Below are 26,990 nucleotides of genomic sequence, written 5' to 3'. Positions count from 1 at the left end.
AATGATAAATAAAATTAAAATATCTAAATGGGAGTACTTGGAAACAAGGGGTGTTTGGGTTGGAGCCCAAGCCTATTCCATAAGGGAATAAGGCAATTAAACTTGCACTATAAAAGAAAAGGTTTAATTGATTGAGATAGTTATTCATCATTATTTCATTTCACTCATTGAAAGAAACCTTTCCAGCCCCAAAAACACTCTCCCACGCCAGATTGCTTTTTGCTTAGAATCAAAGTATTCTTTGATTTTTCTTTCTTGTTTCTTAAGACTAAAGAGGATCTAGCAAATCCCTCTTTAGTTCCTTACGATTATTTTCGTGTGGACTACATCGGTTCGATCCTACACTTGGGTCGGTAGCAAAATACGTTCAGAGACAAAGTTGGAAGAGCCTCCAAACGTGCGTATGATTTCTTAAACTCTAAACTATTTTTCTGCAGATTCTTATTTTGATATAGACTGTAAATTTGTGCCCTGATCTTGGTTCTATGGAACGATCTGTGTTGTTATTAATTTTTGTTTTCCGCTGCATCAATGGATCGTTTCCTAACAATTACTAGGTTTATATCATCTTATATTACTTGATTACCACGTTTGGTTGTCAAGTAATATAAGATTTCGGTAATCTTTCAATACCAATAGTAGTTACTGTTGATAATATTAGAGGTAATCTAATAATCTTCATTTTCTTATGTATTGTAAGATTATCAAGGTAATCTTATTTTTGTTGCAATTCTATACTTTGTTAATAAAATTTAAGGACAATAATACCCTTATTTTTAAATTAATTTACATGAATATAGCATTTACTATTTCACCTCAATTAATTAACTTTTTGGATAAAATTACCCTTGAATTCAAAACAAATTGCAACTCACTCAAGCCACCACCCCCACTTATCACCGCCGCTAGCCAAACCACCGTCGGCCGCTACTAAGTCGCTGAAAGTCGCCTGGAGTCGTCGTGAGTAGCCCATTGTCACCAGGAGGCTCTGATATGACTGTTTTCGTCCATATCAATGGTCGAAAACACCCTTATCGAAGTAGATCTGGCCGAAAACTAGCCATTTCCGACCAGATTGATGGATTTGGCCAGAATAGATCCCGCCATTAATGGCCATATCCATGGCTGTTAACAGCCATATCTCATCCATATATGGTTGATAAAGGCCATGGATGTGGCCACTAACGGCCAAATCCATCGATTTGGTTGGAAATAGCCAGAATAGATCTAGCCATTTTCGGCCAGATCTACTTCGATAGGGGTGTTTTCGGCCATCAATATGGCCAGAAACGACCATTTTAGAGCCTCTTGGTGGCAGTGGGCTACTCAAGGTAACTCCAGGTGATTTCCGACGACTTTTGGCGACAGATGGCAGGCAGTGGCTTGGGGTGGTGGAGTGATTTTGTTATAAATTAAAGTTTTATATAAGCATGGGTGTTTTAGCTAAATCTGAAATGTTGGGGGTTAAAAAAGTTATTCAAAAATTAATAATAAAAATAATATTATATTAATATTTAAAAAGAGGACAATTTAGTAATTTAAATAACATGTCCATCAATTTATTCCTCCTAACCAAACATATTAATATAACATACTCATTAATTTATTCCAACTAACCAAACACATTTTCTTAAAGATTTTCAGTAATCTTTAAGATAATCTAACTTTCTAGTAATCTAATATTTCCAATAATCCAACATTCCCTGAACCGAACTCACCCTTAGGTGAATTCCATTGAGTGGTGAGTTTAACTCTATATCTCTCTGGTGGATTTCCATATAGTGGTAAGTTTTGAATATAGTGGTAAGTTTTGAAGCCCTGTATCCTTACTGAACTCTTTTCTGTGGGTTTATTTTGCATCCCTTTTGTGTTTCTACTTAGCTGGTGAGCTTGGTCATCCCTTTTGTGTTTGTGTTCGAAATCTATTTTTTTTATTCCGGAATCAAATAGTTTGTTCTGGTATTTGTTTGGAAAATGCAAATAAGATGAATTTGTTCTGGAATTGATTCTGTATTAACTTATTGTTTTGGTTATTGAATTTGCCGAGAAATTTTTATATGGGTTGTTTTGTCATTTTGGTTCCTAAACTTGTCCAAAAATTTTTGTTTTGGTTTTATGTGCTTGTGGTTTTTATTCTTGAATTTGGCCAAAAATTATCTAGAAAATTGAGTTTGTCGTGAGTTTTTTTTTTTGGGATTTTTACTTTATCTAAGAAAAAAATTATTAAGAAAGTGAATTAAAAGGATAGAAAATAAATTAAATCAATATATTGATGAATTCATGAAAAAACGAGTACTTTTTTCAATGTTTAAATTATAATTTACCTTCTAAAATTTGAATTATAATTAAAAGTATATATAAGGTAAAGAATGAAAGGGCAAAATAGACTCTTCAAAAAATAAATTGGAAGTAACCCTAAAATTTTACTAATGGCAAGGGGTATCTAGACTTTCTGAAAATCCCTTAACTGTCTACGATTACCCTATATCTCATAGGGTATATTAAAAAATCCAATAATACTATACGTACTAACGAATTTTACTAATTAACGTACTAACCTAAAACATAATACGGGTACCATACGCATAGTACGGGTACCATACGCATAGTACGGATACTATATGTAATTTTAACAAAGGTTAGTACGCATAACATCACTCTAAAAAGCCCTTTACATTTCTATCAACATATCCTGGGTCCCAGTCTCTTTATCATCATTTTTGCTTACAAACCTATATAATTATAAATTGGCTACTAATAATGAGTAGGGATTATAAATAGGCTTACATATAAAGCCTATAATTATTAAGAATACCGGGTAATTCCCGGGGCCAGGGACCCTTATATCCGACCCTGGGGATATTCCTTGGGTTTCAGGGTAATTACCCGACCAAGAATGCCGGGTAACCCCAATTACTCAGCCCCGCCAGTTAATTTTGCCTTCCCTACTTAAGACTGCACAAAGATGAACTCCATAAGCATCTTTAGCTTGCAGATTCTAATAATAGAATAGGAATCCAATTCCCAAAATGGGAAAAATCGTTACTACTGTTTTAACATGAGCTTAATGGTTATTAGATAGGGCTGATAATAATAATAATAATAATAATAATAATAATAATAACAGTTATGAACACAAGTAACTTATGACATGCCACTTGTCAAGCAGTCATCGTATTTTTACTGTATCAGAAATTATCAAACTGATTCCAACAGGACCATTGTGAAACTCACACAAAATATAGTAATTATCTGAAAAAATATAACTACTTTAGCCCTCATACCATATAAATCATTAAAAATTCATGAAAAACAGTGTGAAGCAAGCTCCATAACAATACTTCAGCCATTTCTTTACCCATGTATGGGTAAACAATAAAAACATATTCAAACTTACAAACATCTTCAACTTTAAAACATAATAAAATTTATTAACTGATTATTTCCATTGAAACACTTAATACAAGTAAAAGAATAAACCAGTAGTTTAAAATAATAATCACAACTCTGTAAGTCTTAAATAAACTAACATGCAATGCAAGCAACTCATTTAACATGAAATGTTTATAATATCAATTCAAGGCATAATTTCCAAGCACACAAACATAATCAACAAGGGCCAAATTGAGGTTTTCAAACCAACCACAATACTTTAATCTAGAAAAACATACCTCAATAGTTTCCATCAACTCAATTCTTAGTTCAATAACCATAGCCATAAATAATGGTTACAATGATGAAACACGGACATTTATAATCAATTAATTAAACAAGCAATAAATAATACTATTCCAAGATAAGCAAGTAGGTTTTATGACAAAATAATTTAAACCTGTTATTTAAGAATTAATTCACAAAATTAAAACAATGTATGACTCCAATGCAAATATTTTTTGAATTAATCAACCAAACATGAACATAACAGAGATTTTCAAACAATAAAACTCTTCCTTCTCAGAAAAAAAAAAAAATTTATTAAAAAAAAAAAAATTTCAAATGCTTTAAGTCTACCTAGCTCAGATCTATGAACACTGAATCTAATATCTCCAATTCTCACTTTTTTTTTTCTGACCCCATAGATGCTTCTCTTGTAACTTGGTTGAACATCAAAGCACCTAAAAAGGAATCACAGTGGGAACACTAATATCTGAGAAACCCAAGCTGATTTTGTAGATTCTTTACTTCCTTTTCTTGGTAGCCCCTTTTTCTTTCTCCTTTTCCTTCTTGTCCTCTTTTCTCCTATTTTCTTCTCATTCTTCTTCCGCTATCTTCTCAACTCCCTGTTTTCTTTTATATAGTTTTCTTTTTCACACCTATTTCAGACCTATTTCGTGACACTTAGCCCTCTTTATTTTCTCTTTTCAATCAATAATACTTACATGCATGATGAACTTATCAATAACTAGTTGGAACCACCAAGAATATGAAAATATGCAATTTAAATCTAGCAGTGGAATTGAAAAGTGATCGAGAATTATATGTTTTGTTTTTTGTTTTTTGTTCCTTTTTTTCTTTTCCTCCTATAGAAGTGGAATACTGAAAGAAATGAGATTCTTCAAACCAAAACCGTAAATATGGCAATCAAAGCATTGCAGTCTGAGAAATTAAACAAGGATGAAAAATGGTTCATTGAAATTTAATCAAAAGTACCACAATTATGTATTTAAGCAAAGCTTCCATTTTTCATTCAAGGACATGTGCATGCAAGGCTGACAAAAGAAGCATTAGAGTTGAAATTTAGGTTAACAATCCTCCGTTCCATCTTGCTTCTGCCTCTTTCTATGGCTATTTAAAATAAAAAATTATAATAATTTCAAAATCTTAAGCAGACAGAATTTGAAACATCGATAAACGAAATACAAAAATGATCGATGCGAATTTAAAGCAACTATTCTTCTTCTTGATCATATAAAAGAATCTGAAAAAATTGCTTCTTATGCAATATGCGAGTCTATAAAATAACAATAAGGTACAAAAATACTTGGCATTAGACAAAAAGGAAACGCTCACATAAACCAGGCTTCCACTAAACTTACAGCATACATTTACCACTTCACATACTTCACTTGCTAACTAATTTCAATCACCCGTATTCAAGGTTAGTGATCCCTTCAATCAAATGAAAGCAAGAAAATATATGGTTGAAAAAATGGAGACATTTACCATGTGAAGGTTCAATGAAACTACTCTAGCCACTCAAAATAACACTGTAAAACAAAAAAGGGATCAAGGATATGTCAAAACTTGTATGCAAACAATTCAACAATCCTGAGGATACAAAAGTTATCGTATCTTTTATTTCTAATTAAAAAGAAGTCAACACCAATTCAAGAAATTATTTGTTTAAATTCCAATAAAATATCTGATTCAATAACAATATACTGAAACAAGAAGCAATAGATGATATTAACCATTAGTAGGTTGATAAAATACAATCCACAAAGCATAACATGTTTAATAACAAGTTGAGATGATAAAATAAAACACACATATTACTAGTAATAACAATTAAAAAAAAAAAAACCTCACGCTGCTTCCTTAACTGGAATCTTCTCGTATCCCATCTTCTTAAGGCTAAGATCATCCTCATCAGCATCAGCATCACTGAATTCATCAAAGGAATTACGGCTGGCAAAGAGGGTCCACACCAAGTACATGGTAACAGCAGTAAGAGCACCACACCCAACACCGAAAAGCAAAGCGACAACAACGCTCAAAATATCCTTAGTGCGATCGCGGAGAGAAGAGAAGTCATAACCCAACGGTACAACGCGCCGCTGTGGCCCTTGGATCTGAGGTTCATCATCGACTGTGGGGAAAATCGGACGATCGAGAAAGACTAAGGCCCTATGTGAAAAATCGTTGAATTGGCGAACTTCGGTGAAAACGGTCACGAATCCCGCGGAGTTAGAGTTAGGGTTAGGGTTAGGGTTAGGGTTCTGGGGATTGAAGGAGAAAGAGTAAGAAGAGATGAATAGAGTCTTGCAAGGTCTTGCGGTGGTTGAAACGGAGAGAATTCCCAAGAAAATTGAAAACCCCAAGAGGAAACCTCCAGTCGATGAAGCCATGGAAGGAGACAGACGACTAAATTAATCAAAGATTTCAGAGATAATTCTGGTTCCTTTATCAGGGTCGGCCGATATATACCAAAACAACTGGCATATTATCTATTTAGGATTTTTATTTTATTTTTTAATTTTACAACTTACCCAAAAATACCTCAAATTTTGAAAATAAAAAAGAATCTCAAATACCAACACAAGGATTTAAAAATACAATAATACTACACGTACCGATTAAGCTACCGATTTTCACATACTGACTCACCTACCCAATTACCCAAATCTCAAAATTTAACTCAATCAGTATGTCAAATCGGTAGTTTAATCGGTAACTCAAGCATTATTGTTAAAAATATTATTCGATCCGACCTATGCATTTTGGCCATAATATTATTTGAGCTTAAAATCATTAAAACCCCTTAATTTTGCAAAAATATTAAAATCATCCTTTTATATATATATATATGTATATATTTTTTTTTTCTTTTTTCAAATAAGAAATATAGGAAAGTAGTATTTGAGAATTTAATTTCTAATTGTTGGTCTTTCCTGTGAAAATCTGCATTTTTTCCCTTAAAAATTAACACAGAATCTTATGAACTTCTATCAACTCTTTGCTTCGAAAATTAACTCATTCTAGTAGAGGTTGAAGAATCAAATATTAAGTCTCCACCCAAATTTGATCTTTTCAATCAACCAAATTCTACACAATAAGAATTATGATCCTCTTTCGTGTTGGGGGGATTTAATTAGATACTAACAAATCTTAAATCCCTGAAAACGAAAATAATGCAAACAAAATACACAAAATAACCACACACACAAACATAAGATTTATAGTGGTTCACTCTCCGTATGAGAGTTATGTCCACTTTGCTGTTGTGAAATTTCACTATGAAGAAGAAGAAAATTACAAGAATCTTTCAAGCCTTACAATTGGCTCACACAATAAACCCTATTTGGTGGCTCTCACTCTCTAATTGTGGTTTTGCCTTTTATTCAATTTGTAATATCTAACTATAGGACTTAACCCCTTTTTATAGGTAATACATGAGACACTATTCCTAATAGGACTCAAATCTCATATCTTAATAGGAATTTTATTTTAATTCCTAATACAATTATAATCTTATCCCTAAAGGAAGACAATTCTACATAAACACAAATTAGGAAAACTCATATCCTAATCCAACTCTAATTTGGATTGAATTTGGCTCAACAATCTCAACAATCTCCCACTTAGAGACTAATTCAACATGTCTTCAGTTCTTCACTTCCATCGACAATGACATCAACTTCTCTTTCTTCAAGCGAGAAGTCCGACTGAAGTTGTACACAACTTCAGTTTCTCAATGGTAACCACCTTCATAAACATATTGGCTGGATTTTTACTCCCTTGAATCTTCTCGAGAGCTATAACTCTTTCTTCCAAAATTGAGCGTATAAAATGGTATTGAACTTCTATGTGTTTTGTCCTAGCATGGTAGATTGGGTTCTTTGCCAGGTGAATTGCACTTTGACTATCACAATACATAAAGTAAGTAAATGGAAGGGGTAAACGCAGTAGAAAACAAAATTTTTCCCATCAATTACTTTGATTAACCCAAGATTAGGGTCTGATATGTATATATTTTACATGCTTAAATTGAAAAGAACAAATATAACATTAATCTAGACAAGGATTAGAGATCTCACACACATTTGGAGGCTCCTTCAAATGTCTCTAAATCTACTTCGCTACCGATCCAAGAATAGGATTGAACAAACTGTGATCCACACGAAGACAATCTGAAGAACCAAAGAGGGACTTGCTAGATCATCTTTGGCTTCAAGAATCAACTTGAATCAAAGAAAACTTTGATTCAAGCACAAGGAGAAAAACGTGAGAAGGGAGAGGGCTGCCTCCTTTTCTCTCTTTTTGATTTGATTGAAATGAATTATGATTTCATTCCTTAACACACACGCACTTATATAGTGCATGTGTCAAAACCCTATTCCAATGAGGAATAGGCATGACTCCAACCCTTGTATCCAAACACCCCTCTTGTGGTATTTTTATTTTAAATTAATTATTATTATAATTAAAGTCAATTAATATATTTATGAAATATATTAACATTTAATTAACAATAATAATTCATTTAAATATGTGCATACATATATTTAAATATAATCTCACTTATTTAATTTTATCATTAAATTAAATATAGGCAACAACCTCAGCAAATTTAATTGCATTGTAAGATTACCAAAATACCCTTTCGTCCTAAAAGATGAAAATGTCCCTTGCACAAACTGATTCTTAAATTATCTTCTATGTGTGTGACCCATAGGCTCTTCATCATATCGGTAGTGAGTAGTATCACAATTAACACCAATCAATCGTCTCACTACACATAGACCAAGATTGGCCCCTAGCAAGGCATCATGGCCACTCGAGAGATTCGGATTCAACGAAACAGCTACCTGTCAACGATATGGTTACCGTGCAATCAAATCTTTTCATCATCTGTTATCTCATTGTTCTGTATCAAATTAGGGAGATTGCTAATATTTTGGACAATTTCATATCCACGAGAGGTGGAATTTTGCTAAGAAATGAAGTGATGGAGGGAAATTTGAATCTGCTTCAGAAACTTTGAATTTGAGCTTGAACTCATTGAATCCCTCAAGGACAGTTGGGGGTAGGATTTCGGGAATTAATCCAAAATGATCCCACCATTACGCAAACCAATTGGGAAATTTGAATAAAGTGTTTCTTTTGAAGTAAATCATCCAGGAGTGCCTGTGGTGACTATTTTGGAGAAAGAGTGATCTGTTCTAGGCCCTTTGATAGTCCCAGTAATTATATCCAGGCGGATCAAAATTTTGGGAAATTTTTTTGAATTGGTTTGGGTTGGATCCCCAATCAGAAGGACTAAGGATTTTAATGATATGAAGGGTTGAATGAGTGATAAATCCTGGTTGGTTTTTATCTTCATAGTGTTTAAACTCATAAGAGTCTGAATCAACAAGAATAAATTCATAAAATTTTTGAGTTTTCCTTAAATCTTCGGGGAAAAAATGAAAACCTTCTGGAAAAATTTGTTGAACTAATTGTTTAGGGTTTTCAAAATCATCTCCTTCTTCAAAAGCCAAAAGATTTGAAGCAATTCCTTTTGAATATATTTTTGTCCTGGTTTAAGGGCTTTTAATGGTATAGCCGCAAGAACAAGTTCTTTGTTTTTTGAAAGAACAATTTGAGTTGCCTTTTGTAGTTTACTTAACGTAATTTTTTCACATTGGGAAAATTCTTGGGAACTTTTTGGAAGAGTTTGAGGATTTTTAAATTTCAAAATTTCATTTTTTGGTAAATTTGGTATTAGCCCAATCATGGCTAGGGCTGCTTCTGGACTTTGCTGAAAAGAGTTGATCCAATTCCGGATTTGCTCTATATTTGTTGGGCTCTGAGAAGAGCTTGTTGAGGCTATCCCTTTTCCTTTTGATTGTTGGGCTTTTTCTTGGGCTTCTTCTTCACATACTAGTTCAAACCATGATTTGGTGTTTGTGGGCTTTTGGGCATAAGAAGCCTTTGATTGATTTTTAGTGATTAGAGGGTTGGTCTTTTTGGGTGGCATGATGGTTACCTCCCCTAAAGGAATTCCCTGGTGAGGAAGTCAGGTAGGGAATTAGTTTCTCCTTTGATGTATTCAATGTCAAAATCAAACACACATAAAATTGCTTGCCATCTTGCAAAAAATTGTTTTGATGCAATATTTTGAACATCCTTTTGTAAAACATGTTTAGCAGTTTGGCAATCAATACGAAGTAAAAATTTTTGATTGAGTAAATCACTTTGAAATTTAGAAATGCATAAGACAATGTATAAAATTTCTTTTTTGATAATGGAGTATTTTATGAGTTTCATTCCAAAATTTGAAAGTATATTGGACAACTTATTCTTTGTTATCTTTTACTTGTTTGAGAATATCTCCATATCCCAAATCTGAGGCATATGTTTCTACTATTTTAAAGGCTAATGGGTCTGTTAAATGCAAACATGGCAAATGAGTAATTTGGGCTTTAATTTGCCAGATTATACAAGTGTGTTGACTTGTCCATGGTTTTGGACTTTTCTTCAATCTTTCATATAAAGGTTTGCAAATTTTACTAAATTTTGGATAAAAATCCATTAAATAATTAAGACTTCCCATGAATCTTTGTAACTAAGTTTTATCAGTGACGACATCTGGGAATTGTTGGCCGAATTCAATGGATCTTTGAATTGATATGATTGTACTATTGTAGATTATTTGACCTATATAGATTGTTTGGAAAAAGGTTTATTTTTGTTTATGATACAACTAAATCATTTGTTTTGACAATGTGAATAAATTTTTTCAATGTTTAAAGTGTTGATCTATACTTGATGAAAATATAAGAACATCATCCATATAGACAGTAAGGAATTGAGAGTATGGATTGAATATGTCATTCATTGTTCTTTGGAATTCTGATGGGGCATTTTTTAACCCAAAGGGCACTACATTCCATTCATATTGACCAAATGGTACAGTAAATATGGTTTTATACCTATCTTCTGGTTTTATTTGGATTTGCCAAAATCCAGATTTCATGTTGAAGTTGGAAAAGATTTTTGAATTGGATAGTTTTTGTAATAAATCTTTTTTGTTTGGGATTGGGTATCTTATCCATCTTAAGGTTGTATTAAGAGGTTTATAATTTATGACAAGTCTTGGAACTCCTTGTTCAAATTCAGCATTTTTCTAAACATAGAAGGTCGAGCAACTCCAAGGAGAATTGCTTTTTCTAATTAATTTTTTCTGTAGAAGATCATTGATTTCCTTTTTACAATGCTCTTCTAATTCTTTATGCATTTATATTGGTCTAGCTTTTGTAGGTATTTCTTCTTCATCAAAATTTTTTTCATAAGGCAAACTGACCATATGTTTTTTCCATTCCCAAAAAGCATTAGGTAGGTTAGAGTAGATTTGAGTTTCAATAGTTTTTTTTGTATTTGATTTATCTTTGAGCGGATATCATTCTATTGAAATTGAGTGTAAAATCCCTCCCTAGCCGGGTATTTTGTAACAACTGCTGAAAACTAGTGCTATGCATGCATAATAACAATAGAAAATTGGGCCCCAAAATTTTCTTTTCATTATAATTCATATGTCTTTTATACACAAAGAGTACTGTTTACAAAAATTCATTTTAAAAGACAAAATAGGGGAAACAGTGTAGCTATTCTCTTCGCTTGCCGACGCCCCTCCGACTGCATCATCACCTAGATCCTGCATCCACAAAGGAAAATAACGGGGTGAGCACAAAATAATGCTCAGTAAGTAAAACCCTCTATTAGTCTGTCCCCGTATGTACAACTCTTAATTCTTTCCTTATACTATTTCTGATTCTATTTCTGTTTCTAATAACATCATGGCCTCATCTTACCGGAGGTACGGCCGGATGGCGTTCACACAGCACCATCTCACTCTCCATGGCTATCGGGTGGAATTCACACAGTACCAACCCGTTCTTAGTGACTACCGAGTGAGGATCACCAAGTCCTACTCGGTTTTCTTAACTATCGGTGGAATCACCTACACCTACCCGTTCCTCATGAATTTTGGGTAACGATCACCAACATTAACCCATCTCTAGTCACTATCGGTGATGGTCAAAAGCATCAACCCACTTCTACTAAATGTTGGATGATGATCACAAGCATCAATCCACTTATCTAACAACTAACCGGGTCGTGTTCACAAAGCATCTCCCCATTTCTACTACTCATCGGGTGACGATCACAAAGCATCGACCCATCTCTGAGGCTATTCGGTGGTGATCACAAGCATCAACCCGATTCCCTAACTATCAGGTGATGATCACAAAGCATCAACCCAACTATACTACTCTTCTAATTCACTCTATCTAAACATTCTTCATTCTCCTACCCTTAGAGTAGTTGTACCCACCAAGCTCTCTACTAGGGTAATTGCATACAAATTTTCCTACACTTCTTAGGTCACTTTTCAATGCACAATTATGCCTATGGATGGTTCATCACTACCAATGCACTTATGAATGCCAACATGCAATGTGCAAGAATTAAGGTTCATTACTCATACTCAAACCTCTATTAGGCATTCATCAAACAACTCAAGTGCACTATAAAACTCTACTATAGAAAGATTCTAAATCTTTCTCTAACCATCCAAAATGGGGAAAAACCCCTTCACATAACCATAAAACCTGTCAAGAAAGCACACACTTCCAAAAAGGGGATCCATACACCCCTTCAATTCCATCTCAAACTACCTTTCCAACCCAACAACTCATTTCTCATATTTGCAAGGTATTAACTTCACAAGCATAGAAATCTCTATTTAAACTTCCATACATGGCATATCACATGTATATCACATACATACATCATTTCTATCAAAACCCTAATCAAGAAAATTCTAAATCTCAACTTGGTTGGGATTTACTTACCTTGTTATGGAGAGACTCACCAACTTTCTTTCACTTGTTTTGCTTGACTTTTTCTCTACTCTTAACCAAAAGAACAAAACCCTCAAACTTCAATATGAACCAAAACTCACAAATCACACAACTTAAGTAGGAATCCTTACCTTAGGAAGCCTTAGGTTGCTTTTCTACCCCAAATCCACTTCAAAAACCCCTTGAAATATCTTGATCAAAAGAAAGAGAAGTTGAGAGGAGCAAAGATAGGGGTTGCGTTTTTGGAGAAGAAGAATGAGGGTTTTCCAATTCTAATTCTTTTAATGAAATATATATACACTCATTCCCATTTTGCCCTTCTCTTCTTTGGGAATTCCATCTATATCCTTTGATTCATTACAAACTCACCCCCTTAACAACATATTCTCATGAAATTCCTTAAAATTACCCCCCACTTTTCCTGCTAATTGGGGTAGAAGTGTCAAATTGCCCTTAGGGAGAAAATATCTAAAACTTAACCAACATTTTAATCGGCCTGTCGCCGCGGTGAAGAAACTTCTGTCGCCGCGGCGAAACTGTCCAGCAGCTTCCCCGTGCTTCAACACCTCTTCGCCGCGGCGAAGATTCTTCTTCGCCCCGCGAAGACTGAAACACTAAACTTCTTCTATTTTCAACCAATTTCAGGGCAAACATTCACATAACATTCATCAAACAACAATTTACCAAAACCAACTCAAATAGAGCGAAAGAGAAACAACAATACGTACCTCAGTGGGGCGTTACATATTTCCTAATATTCCATTGGTTATTGAGAACCTAAAAACGCACCCTAGAAAGAAGTTTTTTTAAATCTTTTTTAAAGAATAAACTTTTAGTTTAAAAACACACACACACACACACACACATATATATATATATATATATTATTATATATATATATATATATTATATATATATATATATATTATAATTATATTATAATATATATATATAATATATAATATATATATAATAGATATATATATATATATATATATATATGTATGTATATTAAACTATAATAAGTTCATTGTACAAGTCAAATAATATAGTTTCCTTTCTTGGAGTAAATTATGAAATCTATAGTAATACTTACTAGAACATACACACTTTTACAATTTTTTTCTTACAATTTGATTTCCTTTATTAACACAAACATATATACTCCATTATAACATGGATATATTTACTGCATTATGAGATATAAACATAATTACTACACTAAATACTAGCAAAACCATTCAATAGTCATAATTAAAAAATCCCTTCATGCACATAGCGTCCCTCAGAATCCTCTCCCAGCTTCATGCCTTAATCCTTACCTGCAAAACATTTTAAAACATTTCGTGGGGTGAGCGCTAATCGCTCAATAAGGGAATATGACCATTTATAAACTATTAAGGTTCATTATACAAATATATTACTTAGGACCTTACCTACCTACAAGACATGACCTTCATTCATTGACATTAGCAAGTTCATAAAACATGTCATACACTTTGGACTTTTCTCATAAACATAAGTCATAACATAACCATACATAAAATAACATAGAACATATATGACTTATGCAATATTCATAAACATGGCATGCCTATTTCTTTTGTCATTGTTCTTGATATTTTCATTAGTATTTATTATCCGATTAGATTCATTTGAACCATTACCTTGTTCTTGGTCGTCACCTCAAAGGACTCATGGTTTCCATAAGAATTTCATTCCTCTGATCTTGGTTTATACCTCAAGAGACTCATGGAATTCATTCTTTAACTTTTCATAAATTTTTTCATAAGTCAACTAAATAAGCTATATGCATTACCATTGTGAATGCAAACATATGGAATAACATCTCCCATGCTCAATCATACTATTCATTCATTTAACATGTACCCTTGGCCAATTGCACAACTCATCAATCAATTTAGCAAAACTCTATGACATGAATATTCTCCTACTAAATTCCTTAACTTAATTCATTCAATTTATCATACAATACAAGGAATTTCAATAGTAAGATTATTCAGGAGTTTATTAGGATTAAAAAAAAAAAGGGAATTTCCATTAACAAGGTGGATGCCATATAGTTCGTCACTTTTGAAGCAACTTTTCCCTCATCTTCCAATTCGAATTGATTTTTGGCTAAAGCATAAAAGTTTGAGGTCTATTTCTCAAATTTTTAATACTTCAAGAATAAACTCAATCAGACTTCTATAACTTCAGTTATGACTGATTTAGTGAAGCATGTACATTATAAGTCTTAAAAAGCCAAATCCGAATTCAATTCATTTTAACCATGTCACCTTCATTTGCAAATTCATATCATTTGCCATATCATTCTAAGTATAAAAGGCCATAAAAACCTCCCCTTCTACCTTACACACATAACCACTTATGAATTTCTCTTTTAACTAAAAATCAGAAAAACTAGGGTTTTGAAACTCACCTTGAAATTGAAGTTCTTTAAGTGTGAATGGTGATCTCTTTTGAAATTCAACTTGAAATCCTATGAAAATTTGAGAGAGAGAGCTTGAATTTAAGCTTTTAATGGAAGAGAATGAGACTTGAAGAAGAGAGTTTGATGTTCTAAGAGTGTTAGCCGACTTAACCAAGGAAATATCTTATAAATATTTTATTTTTTTTAATTCCCAAATGGGATTGGCCATCAAAATTAGAGATATGGGTCATTTGGTATAAATTTTGCATATAAGGGCATTTTGGTCATTTCTACTACAACATAATGATTAGCACTCATTTAATGCCATTTGACTTCTTTAAAACACTTAGCAATTAAGCAATCCCATTAGGTTAATGACTAATTTACCCTTGGTGCACTTTTATGGATACTTAATTCATATGGATTTGTATGAAAAGACCATTATACCCTTGGTTACCGTTTACGCCATTTAACCATATCAATCAACTTTATGACCATTCTACCCTCATTTATCTTCAATGACATCACCCCTTACACTTTATAATGGCCACATCTCGAAATACATGTAAATTGACCATTTTACCCTTCCATTCAAAAAAGAAAAATTACTTGAAAAGGTAAATTTCATACTTTAGGGCATCAGAATAATAACGTGGGGTTTACATTGAGATTCGATTCTTTTAGTTTTAACTTCTTCTTGGTGGAAGTGTATATGTTTTTGTTTGTTTAGGATAAGGTGATTAATTTCTTTCTTTGATGTTGAGTATTCTTGGAGAATATTAAGGTTTTTTTGGATGGGTTTGTGTATAAATTCGAAGATAAGAACTTCACCCATTATTTTTGTGAATATTCCCGAGTCATCAACACTAAATGGTTGTATGAAATTAATGAAGGGTGTTCCTAATATTATACTTCTTCTCAAATTTTTTACTAATAAAAAAGAGGTTTTAAAACAAATATTTTGATTACAAACTTTAACATCTGATAATTTGTACTTGATAAAAAGTGTTGAGCCATTGGCTGACTTAGCAAATTCTAGTGTTTTTTCATAGTATTTTGTAGGAACTAATCCTTCTTGGATACAATTGAAGTCTGCTCTAGTATCAAATAGAGCAATTGTTTCTAGGATAAATGCATCATTGATTAAGAGTTTTATCTTAATATGCCATTTTTGATAAGTTATTTGGGTTAGCATATTTATAAAATCTTCATTATGATCTTCATCATCTTCATATTTATCTTTTTCTTTAGTAACAAGTAATTTCGAATGTTGTTTTTGTTGTTCTTTTAATTCTTTGACTTCAATTTTTATTTGTTGGATTTCTTTTGTTAAATCTTTAAGTGCTAATTTCCTTTTTTCTTGTTTTCGAATTTGTCAATAATATTCTAAAAACTATAAGCTTTATGGGTTTCTATTTTCCTATTAGTTTTTTTTAAGGTATTTTTTAGTCTTTCTAGATACTCTTTTCTCAAAAGAGGATCATCAATTTTATTAACGGCTTCTAGGAGGAATTTTTGGTCTTTGGTTAAGACATTTATTTCATTTTCACTTGATGTTTCGATTTCATCAATTTGGTTGTCATTGGACATTTCTTTTTCACTTGAATCTGAATCAGAGGATTGTATCATTAACATTTCAATTTTATTTATAATTTCTTCATCAAGGCTTAATTCTCTAATTCCTTTACTAATTTTGCAATACTTAGCTATTGACCCTGTTTCCGCACCTAAAGCATGTGAATTGTTTGTGGGTTTGTCTGTTTTAGAAAATTTGTGTTGTTGAAAAGGTTTTTTTTTTTTTTTTTTTTTCCCCCTAAATGTGGGTTTGTATGAGTTTTTCTTGTATGTACTGTTCTTATGATTATTCATGGTTTTATCACATTAACCTTTGCAGATTACTGTTTTCTTGGTTTTCTTTCTTTCAAAATAGTTTTTGTGTTGATTGTCAAATTGTTGACAAAAACTTCCTAATTCTTTTCCTAACTGTTTTCTTTCTTTTTGCCTTTGGTAACCGAGTTTTTCATCTTTGCAAATTTTCATTCCAATTTTCTGGACCAAACTATGTAATTGTCCATAAGTTAAATTGTCATATGGTATAATACCATCATATTGTTTCCTAATATTTTCTCTAACCTTTCCAGCTAAGATGTTGGGTAATCCTACTAAAAATTTAACCTTCCAATAAGCTTTGTTACTATTAGGCATTTGCATAACTCGAACAAAGAATGTTTCTTTATACCACCTGTAATCATGAAGGGTTTTGCATTTTAAGTTCATTAATGCAGCTTGACTTTTGTCTTTTACGTTTGCAGGGTCTCCTACAAAGTGAAGAGTTATTGCAAAAATTAAGGTATTAACAACATCCTGAATTTCATAACCATCTTCATCCAAAATTGGTATTCCATTATCATCAATTTTGATTGCGTTAAGAATTTCACTTTGGTATCAATCTTGTAGGTGGCTATGAGAGCCAGTGAAACCAGCTACTAACAAGTGGGCTATGGCTTGGTCTGTTGAATTATGTTTAGTCCTATAGGCATTACTGACCATGGTCATTTGTTGTCAGACCATAATAATATTATAATCAGACATCCCATCTATGTTCCATCCATAGATAGAATTGTCATTGTATTTCCTTTGTTGTATTTGAGAGGATTCTTCCAAAACTAAATCTGGGGCTGAAGCTCTTGGATAATACATTTTTTGGGGTTTTTTTCCAATTCATGTTGTTGATTTGAATAGAATTATCACTTGAGGATGTATTTTGATCATCAGTTTCTGATGAATCCATTTTGCCAATAAAATTTATATGTCTAGAAATTTGTGGGGTTTTTGGTGCGACAACACTAGAGAATTCTTCTTTTATTTGGTTGAGTTTTTTATTTATTTCTTGCATAAATTCTTCTTTGTTTGTTAAAGTTTTAGTGTGTTTTGGAGGGATCTTGTGTGGAACAAATAAAGGTTTATTATCTACAATTTTTAGTGGTTTTGACCTTATGTCAATAGGTTTTAGGATAAGTTTTCCTACAATGTCTTCAATTCTATCCAATTGTTTGTCAATAGTATTCAAGCACTAGTTTGCATAATTATTTTGTTGGCAAATATTTTTAATATCATTTCCTGATATTTCACTTAAATTTTCTTTGACTTTAAAAGGTGAAGCCTTAATTTCTACTCCTTTATAGGGAATTGTTACTTTTGCTAAAGGTGGATGAATTGACTCTATTTCTTCAATATCTTTTCCTCTTGTGATTTTCCACTGTTTGCCTTTTGTTTGGACATTGATTGTTTTTTCACTATCAAACCATTGAAAGAAAGGTATAAGAATTTGGTGTGTTTTCATAAATTTGTAATAATTTTGTTGAATTATATCTCTTTCTTTTTTATTAAAGTTTTTAGAGAATGCTTCCCTTAATTCTTGATTTTCTTTCGAATAAAAATCCTTTCTTAAGAGATTTTATCTATTTCAAATTTTTCAATCATGTTTAATTCTGACAAATCTGTCATTTGGGAATAGGTCAGAGACATTCTTTGTGATGTCTCTTCCCTTCTTGTTGGGAAGGTGTTTGAACTGAATAATAAGGTTGTGGTATTGTTGAGGAATTATCTATTCCTTGAATATTTATTTTAACCTGGGAAGGTCTAGGGGGGTCTCTTATTGAACAAGAAAATCTTCTTTGTTCAAGAGGTTCTTTGGAATTTAATCTGGAAGGGGATAAGTGTGAGTCATCAAAACTTATTCTTGGAGCCTACTAAACCTAATCCGAACACTTCCATCAGAATTTTTAGTTATGTTTTCAATCTCTGTATTTTGGATTGGTTGGGTTAAAGGTTTAGGAATTCTCATTTTTAAAGGTATAATTGCATTTGCTAATCCCTAATCTTCTAGTAAAGTAATTTGATCCCAACTTATTGTTTTAGGAACTGTTATGTTTGATCTTGTTCAATCAGTTTGAAATAACATCTTCTATACGCAAAGAGCATCATTTACAAAAAGCCATTTTAAAAGACAAAAACAGGGGAAACAATGTAGCTATTGCTCCTCGCTTGCCGACGCCCCTCCGACTGCATCATCACCTAGATCCTGCATCCACAAAGGAAAATAACGGGGTGAGCACAAAATAATGCTCAGTAAGTAAAACCCTCTATCTGTTTATCCCCGTATGTATTTCTCTTAATTCTTTCCTCACATTTTCTGTTGTTTCCTACTAAACGTCATGGCGTCATCTTACCGGAGGCACGGCCGGATGGCGTTCACACAGCACCATCTCACTCTTCATGACTATCGGGTGGAGTTCACACAGCACCAACCCGTTCTTAGTGACAACTGAGTGGGGATCACGAAGCACCTACCTGGTTTTCGTAACTATCGGGTGGAGACCACAAAGCACCTACCCATTCCTTATGACTTTCGGGTGACGATCACAAAGCACTAACTCGTTCCTAATCACTGTCGGGTGATGATCACAAAGCATCAACCCACTTCTAATAAATGTCGGGTGATGATCACAAAGCATCAACCCCTTTCTAATAACTAACCGGGTGATGATCACAAAGCATCCACCCATTTCTAATAACTATCGGGTGATGATCACAAAGCATCAACCCATTTCTAATGGCTATTCGGGTGATGATCACAAAGCATCAACCCGATTCTCATAACTGTCGGGTGATGATCACAAAGCATCCACCCATTTCTACTACTCTTCTCATTCACTCTATTCTAGCACTTCTCATTCTCTCTACCCTTAGAGTAGTTGCATCCACAAAGTTCTCTACTCATAGAGCAAGTGCATACACAAAGTTTCCTACTCTTTCTTAGGTCACTTCTCAATGCACAATTAGTGCCTATGGATGGTTCATCTCCACTAATGCACTTATGAAATGCCAACATGCAATGTTGCAAGAATTAAGGTTCACTACTCATACTCAAACCTCTATTAGGCATTTCATCAAACAACTCAAGTGCATTATAAAACTCTACTATAGCAATGATTCTAAATCTTTCTCTAACCATCCAAAATGGGGAGAAACCCCCTCACATAGCCACAAAACCTGCCAAAGAAAGACACTTCCAAAAAGGGTTCCACAATACCCCTTCAATTCCATCTCAAACTACCTTTCCAACCCACAACTCACTTCTTATATTTGAAAGGTATAAACAATCACAAAGCACTAGAAATCTCTATTTAAGCCTCAATAACATGGCATATAACATGTATATAACACACATACATAATTGCTATCAAAACCCTAATCAAGAAAATTCTCAAATCTCAACTTGGGTTGGGATTTACTTACCTTGTTATGGAGAGACTTCACTAACTCTTCCTTTCACTTGGTTTGCTTGACTTTTTCTCTACTCTTAAACAAAAGAACAAAAACCCTCAATATTCAATATATACTAAAACTCACAAAGCTTCACAACCAAAGTAAGAATCCTTACCTTAGGATGCCTTAGGTTGATTTTCTACCCCAAATCACTCCAAAAGCCCTTTAAAACTCCTTGATCAAAAGAAAGAGAAATTGAGAGGAAGCAAGAGAGGAGAGTGGCGATGAAGAAGAAGAATGAAGGGTTTGCAATGACTTAATTCCTTTTAATGAAATTTATACACAAGCATTCCCATTTTGCCCTTACTCTTCTTTGGGAATTCTATCTATATCCTTTGATTCATTACAAACACACCCCCATAACAACATATTCTCCATGAAAATTCCTTACATTTTACTCCCCACTTTTCCTGCTAATTAGGGGTAGATTGGTCAAATTGCCCTTAGGGAAGAAAATATCTAAAACTTAACAAACATTTTGGTTGGCACGTCACCGCGGCGAGGAATCCTCTATCGCCGCGGCGAAACTGTCCAGCAGCTTCCCCGTGGCTACAACACCTCTTCGCCGCGGCGAAGATTATTCTTCACCCCGGCAAAGCCTGAAACACTAAACTTCTTCTATTTTCAACCAATATCAAGGCAAGTGTTCAACATATCACTCAAAGGCCAACCAAACAATAATGAATCAATTCAAAAAGAGCAAAAGAATAAGCATTAACTACGTACCTCAAGTGGGGCGTTACATGTTTATTCTGACCATGCTGCTTTGAGATATTTGATGTCTAAAAAGGATGCTAAGCCTAGGTTGATTAGATGGATGCTGTTGTTGTAAGAATTTGATTTGATTATCAAGGACAAGAAGGGAAACGAGAATGTAGTGGCTAATCATTTGTCGCGACTAGTGGAGACAACAAGCCATGAAGATCATAATCAATGAGGGGATTATCCTCTTAATGAGACTTTTTCGGATGAACAACTCTTTTCTATACGTGGAAAAGAACTTTGGTATGCAAATATAGTGAATTACCTTGCATGTGATATTTTAAAACCTGATCTAACCTTTCAGGAAAAGAAGAAATTTTCATCCATGGTCAAGCACTATTTTTTGGATGACCCTTATTTGTTTAAGAGTTGTCCGGATTAGATAATCAAGAGATGTGTACTGGAGCAAGAGTAGTAGTGTATATTACAACATAGTCATGAACTACATTGTGGAGGGCATTTTGGGGGAAAGAAGACAGCACTAAAGGTATTGCAATCCAGTTTTTATTGGCCAACTTTGTTTAAAGATGTGTTTATTTTTTCTGCTATATGCGATAGAGGCCAACGAATTGGAAGCATTGGCAAGAGGAATGAGATGCCACTCACGTCATTCATGGTGGTGGAATTATTCAACGTCTGGGGTATAGATTTCATGGGTCCATTTCCTAACTCTTATGGTTATACCTACATACTTGTTGCTATAGATTACGTGCCTAAATGGATTGAGGCAATCACCACAAAAACTAATGACAGTAAAGTTGTACTTAGTTTCCTTAAAGACTTGATTTTCACAAGGTATGGTACCCCTAAAACTATTATTAGTGATGTGGGGAATCATTTTTGTAATAAGTCTTTTACATATCTATTGAAGAAGTACAATGTAACTCATAAAGTCACCACCCCATATCACCGAGTAGGTAGAGGTGAGTAATAGGCAAATCAAAGCAATTTTGAAAAGGACAGTGAACACATCTAGGAAGGATTAGGCATTAAAGTTGAATGATGCTCTATGGGCCTACAAAACTACATACAAAACTGCATACAAAACTCCAATAGGGATGAGCCCATATAGGCTAGTTTTTGGAACGGCATGCCATTTACCGATGGAATTAGAGCACTGAGCTTATTGGGCAATCAAACGGTTAAATTTTGACATGGACAAAGTGATAGACATACAGTGTTTAATCCTTCGCAAGTGCACGAGTCGCAATCGCAACATAGTGCATGAGTCAAGGTCGATCCCCCAAAGGCTGAAGCTGCTCTCGAGATCCTAGTAACCATGCCTTGATGAAAACAACAAGAATTGAAATAAAGAAAAACACATAAACACAAGACGATCTTAAAGACACAAATCATCCATTCATAGAGCTATTCAAGATAGGCACGGCGTCTCTCATTCCTAAGGTATTACTACGGCCATTCGGAATAACCTATTGTTTCCATCGACTAAAGTAGACAGTGGCATATATCCTAGTCTAGTAACAAAAACCCATTAAGCACAAGATAAACTTAAAGACAGTAACCAATCTATAACCGGGCAGAGCTACAAATCAATTATTCCACACCCAATCTTGTCTCATACAATCAATTAACTAACATCAAGATTGATCAGGCCCTAATATCAACTAAAGATTGAATTAAATGCAATGAATGAACCTAGAACATAATAGAATAGATCAAACAAATAGATTAACAATAAAACACAAGCCTTCAATTATATTACATCAAATCCCTAGAAAACAAAATACAACATAAAGGAATAGAAACAACAACACCTGGAAGTATAATTGTGAAGAACAAGTAGGAGGAGAGGAAAAGAACCTCCTCTCCTTTCCAATCTCCACCTTTCCAAGAAGCGTCAAATGTATTCTCTCCCTAAATGTGAATATCAAACCTAAAAACTCCCAAAAAATAAACCTAAGCTGCCTTTATATAGTTTTTAGACAAAATGGAAAACTTGTAAATACTAGTCGCCAAAATTAGGGTAAGAAATGCGACATTTTTACATTCAGCGTGATTTGCGCCGCGGCTCAGTTTAATTGAGCCTCGTCTATTTACGCCATGACTCAGTTGAATTGAGCCACAGCGCAAAGTTAGAATTTCACACTTTTACTTCTTGCCTTGATTTATCCATACTCGAATGACTCCAGATGTCTGAACACCAATGCAAGCACAAATAATTCATTCTTTTGCACCTGAAAACCTAAAAAACACACACAACCTGTGATTCTTGAAGATAACAAAACTTGAAAGAATTCACATCATAAATCATGCATTAAACCTTAAATTCCTTACAGTTTCACCCCCAAATCACTAAATAAATTTGCATTTCCAACACTCAACACAAAGTCGGAGAGGTAAGGAAAATGCAAGTAAATGAGGTGGAAGAGCTTAGGAATGAAGCATTTGAAAATGCGAAGATTTACAAAGAACAAATGAAGCTCTATCATGATAAAGCAATACAATGCAAGGAATTTCGTCCAGGTATGAAAGTTTTGCTTTATGACTCACGTTTGTGACTTTTTCCAAGAAAGTTGAAGTCACGATAGATGAGACCATATAAAGTGCTTGAAGTGTTTCCTCATGGTGTAGTGGAAGTTCAAAACCTGAAGATAAGGAGTAATTTCAAGGTTAATGGGCATCGCTTGAAACCATTCTTGGAAGATTTCCTTTCGAAACAAGTGGTGGAATACCTCGACGACATGAACTAAAAGGCCATGCACTCTATCTTATATAGACGTTAAATAAAGCGCTTACTGGAAGGCAACCCAAGTTTTTTTTTTTTTTTAATTTCTTTTAGTTTTACGTTATTCTTGTTTATGTGTTAATTTTTTTTTTTTTTTTCAGGAATGGCTGTTTTACGCCACAGCTCAGATTTTTCATGTCGCAGCATAGAAAGGGACCACAAGGCAAAAACTTCATGCCAGGGCGTGGCAATTTTTCATGTTGTGGCTCGAAAATGGGAGAATCCGATCACGAAGCCACGTCGCAGCATAAGATTTCCACGTCGCGGCATAAAAATGCCCTCCAAGACAGAAACTTAATGTTGTAGCGTGACAATTTTATGCACTATGGTGCAAGACTCCTCCATAATACAAGCGCCGCGGCACCAATCGGGTTATATAAAAAAAAACCAAATTTTTTTTTTATCTTACACTTTTTCTTCCATGCCACAGTGCTCCTCATTCTTCCTTTCTGAAACACATATTTTTTCAACGATTGCCTCCCCAATCAACTACCTTCACAACATCTAATCCCTTCCCATAACACCCAAACTCTTATCTTCTGTCTATTTTGCAGGATTTGTTCGAATTGAAGAAGAAGAAGAGGTTAGGGTTTCGTAATTTGGGGATTTTGTGATTGGGAGTTTAATCTTCAATGCAAGGCTTGCAATTCGTTCATACTAAGTAGGTAAGCCTTGTTCATCCTAATTTGCAGTGTTTGTTTGCACATATTACCAAAAAAAAAATGAATTGGAGTGCATTAGGAACTGATATATGTGTGAATAGTATAGTAGATTGAGTTGGTGTTGTGATTGTGTTTGATGGCATTATGTTTGGGTGATTGAGATTATGGGTAATGCTGGGTGAGTGTTGAGGTTGTTTTGAGATCAGATTTGATTGACATTGTCAAGTAGAGTGCATGGAGGGAGTGTGTGTGCAGTGTTGAAGGAAAATTGGGGTGTCTTTGTTAGATTATTTAGTGTTATATTGTGTGGTGTGCTGTAGCTGATATTGGTTGTAGTGTTAGTCTTGTGGTTGTGCAATGAAAGTGTGCATTGATTGTGGTAGTATTTTGTGTGCACCTCGATTTTCTCCACTATTCATCATAGCATAGTAGACACAGAAAGGGCACTATTGCTTTATGGTATTGCTCAGCGGATGCGAGTAGATGTAGGCAATCTTATTTATTATCGGATTTTGCATGCAGCGAGAAATCCATCAGTGTCTTACTTGTTTCCTAATTTGATCACTGCCCTATACAAGCAAGTTGGATTGTCGATAGGGGACGATAAAGTCCAAAGAAAGCTATCATCCTCATTGAATGGCACCTTTTATCTGAAGTTGCATGGTCGGAACATAGGAGAAATCTAGAATCTCTTACCAAGGCCTATTGAGAGCACTTCATGTCCATCCACTTCTGTGCCCCCACCCTTGTCAAATCCATTGTAGAGTATGAGAGATCAACTGACCCGAGTGAGTGATGAGGTGTCCCGAATGTGGCCATGGCAGACTTGGGCCACGGATCAGATGACTTATCAGTTAGAGTGTTGGCAGACTATGCAACAGATTTAGCAGTTCCACCTTACTCAGGCTGGGGCCGATAGTACTCAACCTTAGTTTCAGTTTCCGTTGTATCCTGGGTTTTTTAGCCTGATGTGCCAGATTATATGCCTGGTGAGGAGCAGAGCAATGAGGAGCAGGATGATGAGGAGCGAAAAGAGGAGAGTGCGGGATCCAAGGGATGTGGATAGTTGTTATTTCATTTGTTTTTGTCTTTCATATGTTGTGTGAATGTTTTTGTTTTGTTAATGACATTTGCCGTATTTTCATTTTCAATTTCTAGTTGGTTAAGTGTAGACACTTCTCAAGTATGTTTGGTTGTATTTTTCTATTTGTTGTTTATTTCTTCCCAAACTCATGATCTTTAACAAGAATGTGGTTTCTCCTTCAAGGATATCGTGTTGTTTCTTTTGTTGGTAGATAGTTGAATCCAATACAAGGTGGACACTTGGGGCTATATAGCGTTCTCGTTTTATGATGTTTCAACATGGGTAATTGATTCTTTCTCATAACCTCCTAATTGCTTTGATTACCACATTGGGGACAATGTAGGATTTAGGTTAGGGGTGGGGACTTGCGTCAATTTATTTGTAGGAGTTTTGGGATGTTTGTTTCATTTTGATTGTTGTTCTGGATCAATATATTTGTCTATGATAGTAAGTAATTCAACAACATAAAGCGTTGATAATAATGCAAATTTTGCTTTAGTCGAGAAATTATTTTGAATGTTAGTTTTGTTGTAATTTGAAACTCTCATGAATGTGATTTGTCTGGTGGGTTAGTTTTAATATTTAGGAATGGTTGGTATGTGCACATCCTAAGACATAATTGAGATCCCCAAACTCTAGAACCTATTTGAGGACCACTCAAGGCGAAATCCTAGATGATACATGACTGAAGAAGTGACTTAGGCCATCTTTGGACCGTTTGAGCCTTTCAAGCCAACCTTGTATGTTGTGATTATCACTAGTTACCCTTTTTTAGCCAAGATTAAAATATTTTAGCCTTGATTTTCTTTCATGTAACCCACAATAACATACCCTTTTAACCCTTAAACACATTACTCACCCATGATTTATAAGAGGATTTAATCTGAATTTATGCAAAGTGAGAGGTTTGTGTGTGGCTTTAAGTGTTTTCTCAAGATGTTGAAGAGTATTCAAAAGAATGGGTTAGGGGTTGTGGTGTATTGTGAATATCAAGGTAATAATGGGAATGATTGTGATATCTATGCTTCCTAATGATTCTTGATTCAAAAAAAGTGAAAAAAAAAATGTTAAAAGAAAAAAAAAATGAAAGAATCAAGGAAGTATAGAAAGTATGTTAATGCAATGCAGTGAGAAAGAGTAGAGAGGATGTGATGTGCTTTGAGCGAGTTCATTGCAAATTGGTAAGATTAATCCTCTTATTTTGTTTGATTCTCCTTCCATTTCTTTTTCATAACCCAATACTTGGCCTAACATTACAAGCTTAATAAAGTCCTAATGATCTAAAGTTATGTCATTTTCTACATTAGTGGAGAGTGGTTCGAAAATTAGGCCTATGGAGTTTGTTTCTATAGAGTTTTACTCTTATTGCATTTTTTTTATTGGGATCAATGTTAGTTTATTGATG

At 34.1% G+C, this 26,990-nt stretch overlaps 1 protein-coding gene across 1 annotated transcript; it reads right to left on the bottom strand.

Moving 5' to 3' along the window:
* Positions 1–5,385: 5,385 nt before the first annotated feature.
* LOC116129230 lies at positions 5,386–6,166 on the bottom strand. The gene has a single exon (XM_031414981.1). It carries the CDS (start codon positions 6,066–6,068, stop codon positions 5,526–5,528), a length of 543 nt encoding a protein of 180 aa, XP_031270841.1. The 5' UTR covers positions 6,069–6,166; the 3' UTR covers positions 5,386–5,525.
* Positions 6,167–26,990: the final 20,824 nt, after the last annotated feature.

This window comes from Pistacia vera, unplaced genomic scaffold, assembly GCF_008641045.1.
Source record: "Pistacia vera cultivar Batoury unplaced genomic scaffold, PisVer_v2 Contig21, whole genome shotgun sequence".
NCBI classification, from domain to species: domain Eukaryota; kingdom Viridiplantae; phylum Streptophyta; class Magnoliopsida; order Sapindales; family Anacardiaceae; genus Pistacia; species Pistacia vera.
Note: the sequence above shows the minus strand (reverse complement) of the source record. Positions and strands in the feature narration are given on the sequence as shown.